The sequence below is a fragment of the Myotis lucifugus genome, unplaced genomic scaffold (genome assembly GCF_000147115.1).
Source record: "Myotis lucifugus unplaced genomic scaffold, Myoluc2.0 scaffold_1, whole genome shotgun sequence".
Taxonomy (NCBI): domain Eukaryota; kingdom Metazoa; phylum Chordata; class Mammalia; order Chiroptera; family Vespertilionidae; genus Myotis; species Myotis lucifugus.
In genome coordinates, this window is record NW_005871049.1 from 34,259,057 (window position 1) to 34,267,999 (window position 8,943).

General features: G+C 36.1%; 1 protein-coding gene across 1 annotated transcript in view; it reads left to right on the top strand.

The window, feature by feature from the left end:
* SAP30 (Sin3A associated protein 30) overlaps nt 1-5,395 on the top strand; it is a 6,584-nt gene extending 1,189 nt beyond the window's left edge. The window contains exons 2-5 of the mRNA XM_014457577.1: nt 578-760; nt 1,764-1,889; nt 2,279-2,377; nt 5,058-5,395. Coding sequence (XP_014313063.1) covers nt 578-760; nt 1,764-1,889; nt 2,279-2,377; nt 5,058-5,180 — 531 coding nt within the window. The 3' untranslated portion in view covers nt 5,181-5,395. The remainder of the gene's footprint in view (nt 1-577; nt 761-1,763; nt 1,890-2,278; nt 2,378-5,057) is intronic.
* Nucleotides 5,396-8,943: the final 3,548 nt, after the last annotated feature.

Here is an 8,943-nt window from a genome sequence, read left to right on the forward strand (position 1 = left end):
GGCCCCCGGGACAAATTTTGCTTTCTGCGGGAAGGACCGGAAGAACGGTGCGGGCCCGGGCGGCCAGCAACCCCAACTTCAAGAAAAGAGGATCCAGAAGAGCATTCTCGCAGAAGAAGGGTGAAGATCCGAGCTGGGATAAGAGCGTAAAGTGGCGGGGGGGGCCGGCCCTGCCCCTGCCTTCCCGCCCCTGGGGGGTCCGGGGGCGGTTCACACTGGGGCTGTTGGGCCAGGGATTCAGGGCTCCCCCAGACCTGTCAGCCAGTGCACACCCGCGGTGGGGGTCTCTGGTAGGAAGCAAACAACAAAGTCGCAGCAACTCCGACCGCCACTCCCGCAAGACACACACTTGCACGCCGTGCTCCCTCGCCCCCGCAGCCTCCCACACCCCGCCCCCCGCGTCCTTCCCGCTCCCTGCCTTCTCCCTCCCCCCTTCGCTGAGAACTGGGAGCGAAACAAAGGGAAGCAGCGCTCGGAGGGAGGGAATGGGGTAGTTTTCTTGCAGCCCCGCTGCTCCTTTGGAATGGAGGCGCCTTTGTTTTGCTGCCCCGAGCTGGCGTTTGGCCCCAGGGAGTAGGTTCCCGGGTCTCGGGAAAGTGGAATCCTGCAAGGACCTGACGCCGCAGTCGGGAAAGATCCCGCTTCCTGTCCCCCGGAGTACACGGCGAGAGGGTGGCCGAGCTCCCCCTGCTCTTTGCAGGGGGCCGGGCTTGGGGACGGTGGCGGCGGTGTCAGCCTCTGGGCAGCTGCTCCCAGCGCGGTGAGCACGTAGTCTCTGTGGCTTTGCGCTGCCATCAGGATTTCCTTTAACGTCCTTTCTGCGCGTCTGTTATTTTGACCATCTATGTCTATGAGACTTTTAGACACAACCATTGCCACTTTCCGGAGCTCTGGCAGGCACTAAATTAAGAACAAGAAGTCAGAGTCTCGCATGCTTCCTGCTCATTTTTAACTTGCATTTAGCATTAAAGTTCATGTAAAAACCTGTTAGCTCAGTCCTTCATTGTTTGTTTGTTTGTGGGGTTTGTGTTTGTTTTTTTAAAGAAGTAGCTGTTATTGTATGAAGCCCAGTATTTCACGTTAGTATACAGCTCGAAAAACTATATGTAATTAATATCTTGGAAGGTTTGTATACCTTCTGCGTGTTTAAACAGTTCTTCAGTCATATTCATGAGAAACTTTTTAGATACACTTGAATAATTTCCCACTGCTTTGGTTGGGAAAACGTATTACAGGTAAATACATTTAATAATCAGGAAACTTTATCATTTCAAATCTAAATATAGTTAGAATGTGAAAATAAATAGCTCATTTGTAAAAAGAAATAGTTTTATATTTGAAGTATTAAATTAGAAAGATTAGAAAGCATTTATTATGCTACTAACATATGCTCTTTAAATAGGGAAAATACTATCAAATAGCAAAATCGTGGGCTACATCATTATTCTCCTTGTTAGCAAAACATCATGATTTAACTCATCTAGTTGACCCTCACTGACAAAGTCTAGAGGTTGAATTTCTCCTTCTTTTTTCCTCCCTTATGGTCATCCCCCCCACTTCCCAAGCTTCTTAACGGTGTTGCCAGACATGCATGTTTTAACTGTGTGCAGGACTTTAGAACTTTAGAAAGAAAAAAAATCCCTTAACAATGCCCTGTTTTGACTGTTGTTTTTTAGATGATTCACTGTGGTCTATGTATTTTACTAATACATAGATGTATTTTACTGTAATTCTAAGTAGTATGTGAAACTTTTCTGTTTCAGGTAAGGCATCTTTACATTTGTGATTATCATAAAAATTTAATTCAGAGTGTTCGTAACAGAAGAAAGAGAAAAGGGAGTGATGATGATGGAGGAGATTCACCAGTTCAAGATATTGATACTCCAGAGGTAGAGAAAAGTTTTTACATGTTAAATGTAAATCCTAAGTAGTCCATTGTGAAACTTTCATAAAAAGATATGAACACATTTGAAAAATGCTTAAAACATTTGAAAAATCTGGAAATGAAAGCAAAATTAAATATAGCCAGTTAACACACAGTTACACAATTTCACTTGTTATATTTTTAATTGTCAATTCTTATAGTTCTGTTGTCTTACTTTCCCCCTAAACAGTTTTTAATATTTATCCTCAAAATGTTTATTACATTTATAGTTTTGATTCTATAAAATAATAGAATGAAAATTTTATTGTGCTATAATTGAAATGTTATTATACATATCAAAGATACGTTTTTACAGATTGCTTGAACTAATTCATATATGTTAATTTTTTCTAGGTTGATTTATACCAATTACAAGTAAATACACTTAGGAGATACAAAAGACACTTCAAACTACCAACCAGACCAGGACTTAATAAAGCACAACTTGTTGAGGTATTTATGAATTTTAAACTATTTAAAACTTTAAAGGATTCTGTTCATACAAAAAAGAGTTATTAAATGCTAATGAAATTAACAAGTATATAAAACTAAAATATTTTAGTTAGAAAGATCAAAGTTAACTTTTAAAAAATCTATTGTGGAAGAATCTAGTTACCTAGAAATTTTGTCTGCCTCTTAGCAAATTTCTTTACGTAATGACTACTCAATGTATTGTATATAATTTTCTAAGTATCTTCTAATAATAGGTTTCTGAAATATTAAGTGATCATTTTTTATTCTTATTCTAGAAATTTATTTTAAAATTTCATTTACTCAGCAAATATTTATTGAACATCTAATTGAGGAATAATAAATTAAATGAATAAACTTTGATGTCTTTATCAGAATTTTTTTAAGTTTCTGATGAAATAGGTCTACAGGTAAGCTCCTAAACAGTATTTCCATAACTTTCTGATTTAACCATTTCAGAATTTGCCCTTGTTAATGTTAGTTTGTTTATTTTAGACATCCATGTTTTCTTTTCTTTAAATATATTTTTATTGATATATTTTTATTTCAGAGAGGAAGAGAGAGGGAGAGAGAGATAGAAGCATCAATGATGAGAGAGAATCACGCCTCCTACTGGGGATCAAGCCCACAACCTGGGCATGTGCCCTGACTGGAAATCAAACCATGACCTCCTGGTTCATATGTCAACACTCAACCACTGAGCCATGTCAGCCGAGCTTTTCTTTTTTTAAAAAATATCTTTTTATTGGTCTTTTTAGAGGGGGCGGGAGGCGGGGGCAGATTGGTTGCTTTCTGTACACACTCAGACCAGGAATTGAACCTGTAACTTATTCGTTACTGAATCAGTGTCCTTTTAGTGAATGGGGCTAGGCATCCATGGTTTCTTCACATCTAGAAGATGCAAAGACTGTGTCCAAGCTTTTACTTAAATAGTTTGTTTTGATGTAGGGGTTCTAGTCCTTTAGTGAATTTTGAAAAGTTGAGTGTATGTGTGTGTGTTTATGTGTGTGTGTGCTCAGGAAAAATAGAACCAAGAAGTCTGTACTTCTGTTGTTAGTGTAAGTATTATATTAAGATGTTTATTGATTTACATATTTATACTTTAATTATATTTAAACTAAAAATGTTAATCTAGGCAGAATAAAAATGTAAATATATAAATCATTTTTCTCATATTCTTTATTTTGAATTTAATAATCCAACATTTTCTAAAATGTGCATATTGAATAAGATAAAGGATGAATAGCAGGTACAGCTGTTTGGCAGAATGAAATGCTTTTTAACATTGTTAAGATCCAATATATTAATTTCTTAGCCAAAATTTTTTCTTTCTTCTTGGCTAGTCAACAAAAATCAAGTTGTTTTTAAATCTGATTTAAAATATCTAGTCTGTTTGGATTATATAGCACATTAGTATAACATAAATATAGATATTATCTACTATGATGAAACTATATCAAAATTACATAGACTAATCAAGTAGAAGTACTTTGTTTTAAGACAGATCAGAACCAAAGAAATAATTATTTTAAATGTGTAAACTAAACCTGAAGTTTTTGATAATCTAATCTAGAAAAATTACTTTTTTTCCTAGAGCTTTTTTTTTTTTTTTTTTTTAAATGAGAAATACCCATAATCCAGATAGCCATGAGTGTAGCCCTTGCCGGGTAGCCCAGTTAGTTAGATCATTGTCCTGGTATACCAAGGTTGTGGGTTTGATCCCCAGCCAGGGCACATAAAAGAATCAGCCAATGAATGTATAAATAGTGGAGCAACAAATCTCTCTCCCTCTCCCTTTCTCTTTCTCTCTTCCTCTCTCTAAACTCAATAAATAAAAAAATAAACAAATAGCCTGTTAGTGTTATAGTTTATTTAGTCAGAAATATAGGTATTTATAAGTGATTCCAGAATTGAATAACGATCCTCCTTAAGTCTCTTACTCATTTGATAACCTTTCTTTAAGAATTTTTATCTTCCAGAATCTAGATATGCTCTTGAGCATCCCAGTTTAGTTAACTGTACTTCTATTGGTAGTTGCAGTGCACATGTTAGATTAGTGAAAAAGCAAGAAATCAGGAAAACATTCTTCAGTGAACATCCCTTTTTTTCCTATCATTTTCCATTTGTAATTTTTATTCAGAAAATTTTTCAAGACGCCTTAACAAAGAATATTGCCAATGAATGAATGAACATAATTTGTAGCAAACATATTTGTATCATATTTTATGGTTTGTTTCTATAATACCAAACTTTCAACTTCATATTTATTCTTTTTCTATGAATAGGGCCTAAACCATTACATGATACATGTGGACTCTTACATTCTGTTTTATTTCATTGACATTTAAAGTTTAAAAAGTAAAAATACTTCTTTCTAACCTAGATTCCAGTTATAAAATTTAAAATAAATAAAAGTAAATATATATTTAAGTAATTGAGTAGGCTGAAGTGTCCTTTGAAATCACACTGTCTCTTGTTCATAACATCTTATTCTTATATGCTCTTTGTCCTGTTGGTATTTTGTTGAATACAGTTTATTTTTAAATGGAAATAGCTCTTATTATCACATAGTACTTTTTCTTTTGATGAAAGTGTTTTTTACCTAGTTTATGAAATCTGTTAATACCTATAATTTAATTTCCTCCATTTTTTTTCTTCATAGATAGTTGGTTGCCACTTTAGGTCTATTCCAGTGAATGAAAAAGACACCTTAACATATTTCATCTATTCAGTGAAGAATGACAAGAACAAATCAGATGTCAAAGTTGATAGTGGTATTCACTAGGAGAGATGGAATTGAGACTGAGACTTGGATATGCAGATGTTAAGACTGTTTACTGTTTTTCACATGTAGAAATAAATGTCCCTGTGTATTTTTTCTACAGAGGATTTTCTCTGGTTTTATTTTCTTTGTTTCTGACTCTAATAATTAGTTGGAAACTCATGTAAAGAAGCTTTCCTAGATTAACAAGTATTTTAAATAAAAGTATTACTATTATAGTTGCTTCAGTGTATTTATTTTGTGAAACTTGATTTCTATTTTAAACTGACTTTCAGGGATCTGTATTAATTGAGACTTTAATATAAAAATCATTTTGTTACCCCTTGTTCCTCCCCCCTTTTTTTTAATTCTAAGAAATTAACAGATTAAGGGACAATCTGATTTGGAATTAATGATATTCTAAATATCCTAAAAGTGCTTTTTAGTGCTAAGAAGTTTAAAAAATAGAATTCCATTGGGATGCAACTTCTTTTTTATTTCCTTTTTTATTATTATTTCTTGATGAAGTATCAGGAAGAAAAAACAGTTTAATTTAATGCCTACCTCCTTCCAAAGCAAACTTAATATGCCAGCAAAGGCATGCACAGTGAAAGTTCAAATAAGAACACAGAGTTAGTTATAGCTGTTCCTTTAAATTTTGTCTTACAGGAAAGGTATTTATATGCCATGAATATAGAATGAACCTTTGCAATACCCATTAATTTTCAGTCATGTCCTGTACTATTTACATTGCAAATGAGAAGTTTAACGAGATCTTTAAATTTTGGTCATACATAGCTGTGGTTTGATTTATATTTTCTTTTATATTTCACTCTGTCAGTTTTCTATTGAATATTTTTAACCTCTTCTTCCTGAGATTGTATTGCTTACCCAAGGTCTTATAATTACAAATCAAATTTACATCTTGTACATTAAAACAAAACAGCTTCAGTGAATAATTTTGATATTGTGATGTAGATTTTAGGCTGGAAATAGATGAGACCAGTAATGTAGCTCAGGGTCTCTCAAACTTGACATTTGGGTCTGATAATTCCTTACTGTGAGAGACTGACCTGTGTGTTATAGATTTAGCAGCATCACTGGAGTCCACACACTAGTGCCAGTAGCACTCTGAAGATGTCACAACCAAAAATATCTGTCAACATTGCCAAACATTCCTTGAGGGGCAAAGTCAGCCTGGTTAAGAACCACTGATGTAGCTAAATTTAAAGTACTGGTTCATTAGAAGGTGAGTCTATATTTTTAGTGTTCTCAATGTATTAACAGCTAGAAAACATGGTGAGCAACAAAGCATTGGTCTTTCTTTTTGCTATAACTAAAGATTTACTTGTTTTTTCATTGATGAGCAGAGGCTGTGATAATTAGTATTATAGTGGAATCCTCTCATACAGGGTATCCCAAAAAATGTATGCACACTTTGAATGATTATTAATTCCAATGGGTCAAATCTGAAGAGAAAGAAACAGAATTTGAGCTATCAGCTTTAAGTGTGTGTACATTTTTGGGGGGGACACTATCTCACATTCCAGAAATCTCTGTGAGAACTTTTTTCTTAGCTATATGAAAATGAACCACATAGCAACAAGATATGTTGGTTTATTTAAATAAAGTATTACTTCCAAAATTTTTTAGTTAATATTTAATTTTAATAATACTTGTTATATTTGAATAGTCAGCAATGCACAAAGAAAATTATCTTCAGAGGATGTTTGCCCACAGTATGAACACATGCTTTAAATATGCAGTGGAGGAGGAGGGGTGAATTCACAGTTAACAGAGCTAAAAAAAAAAAAAAAAAAACACCCTTTGTTATAAACTACACAAAGCATATAAAAATATTTCTCTGAATGCATAGACTTTAGACCAGTGATGGCGAACCTTTTGAGCTCGGCGTGTCAGCATTTTGAAAAACCCTAACTTAACTCTGGTGCTGTGTCACATATAGAATTTTTTTGATATTTGCAACCATAGTAAAACAAAGATTTATGTTTTTGATATTTATTTTATATATTTAAATGCCATTTAACAAAGAAAAATCAAAAAAATGAGTTCGCGTGTCATAGGTTCGCCATCACTGCTTTAGACTCATCAGGAACTGTGCAGACTTATTCTACAGCCATATATAGAGGTCACTGGGCCACAGAGGACTTTATACAGAAGAGACCCGTGTAGGGCCCAAGTCTCACCTGAGACGCCAAGCCCCTGGCTCCCTCTGTTCCTAAGCCCTGGAAATGCCTGGAGCTGCTCCTCTGGAGGCCACCCCCCAGCTGCAGCCTCCACTGCTTCTGAATCTCTAACTGATCTGGATGGCTGGAAGTTTTAACCCCAGTGATTTAGACATGAGTTAATACTGAATTTATTTCTTTCAGGATAGATCTTATCATTAAGCTTTTTTGAAAGGAAAGGGGGGAAATGTTAGTATGTCTAGATAAACTAGCTTCTGATTGGTTGAAACACAAGGGAGTTTTCTTATTTAAAGTATTTTTACCTTAACCTGCAAAGATTTAATTTAAAAATACGTATTTTATTGATTTTTTTAGGAAGGGAGAGAGAAACATTGATGAGAGACCATAGCACCAATCAACTGCCTCCTGCACGCCCCCTACCGGGGATCGAGCCGGCAACTTGGGCATGTACCTTGATTGGGAATCAAACTGGCAACCTTTTGGTGCATGGGATGATGCCCAACCAACTGAGCAACACCAGCCAGAGGAAGACTTAATTTTTTAATAAAAACTTGACTGTTGACTTACTTTTTCCTATAAAACATACTCCATTCTTGTGAAAAAAAGTTTGTATTTATTTACTGACATTAAAGTGTCTAGGAATATAACCTTGGACTAGCAATGTTCTTTTCATATAGCTAATTATTTAAATAAAATGTAGTTGGCTAAAGAGTCAATAAGAGTTCTGGGTGTTGATTACCCCCCAAAATTAAATTCTTGTTAGAATAATCCTATATAATAAAACCCTAATATGCAAATCAACCGAACGGCAGAACAACCGGTCACTATGATGCGCACTGACCACCAGGGGAGCTGCAGTGCAGGGACAGGGCCAGCCAGCAGGGCAGCGCCAGGCTGCCAGCCAAGGCAGGTACCAGAGGGAGCCCCCGATTGCCCCACCCACTGGTCACCCCACAGATGGGCCTGATCGCCAGCCAAGCCTACGGACCCTACCCTATATATTGGGAACAGTCTCTAAGATTTAAAAAGTAAAACCTGGAAGGCTACTCTAACACTGAAAAAACAGGATGATTCAGCGATGACATGCATGGACTCTGGCTTGCACATTTTGTGATCAGCCCTGATTTTGACACTTATAACTGTGTGACAAAGCCAATTACTTAATTTATCTCTGCTTCAGTTTTCCCACCCATAAGATGAGGAAAATGGTACTACTGCCTCAGAAGGATCATGTTATGTACTGCTTTTTATAATCAGGCTAAAAAAATGTAGCTGCCCATACAACAGCAAGATGCCTTTCACCTGTATGAAAAGTATGGTCACTGGTGCACGCAGTATCCCAGATTTCGAGAGGGATGTCCGACTGCTGGTTTAGGCCCGACATCCCCCAAGGGGTCCTGGATTGCGAGAGGATGCAGGCCGGGCTGAAAGACCCCCCCCCCCTTCCGTGCAAGAATTTCGTGTACCGGGCCTCTAGTTTAAAACATAAAAATTGAGAACTTAAGAACCTCATCAAAGCTGAGGAACTCAAGAAACTGCAATATAAACATCAATTTTATCTAAAATTTTAAATTCTTTGC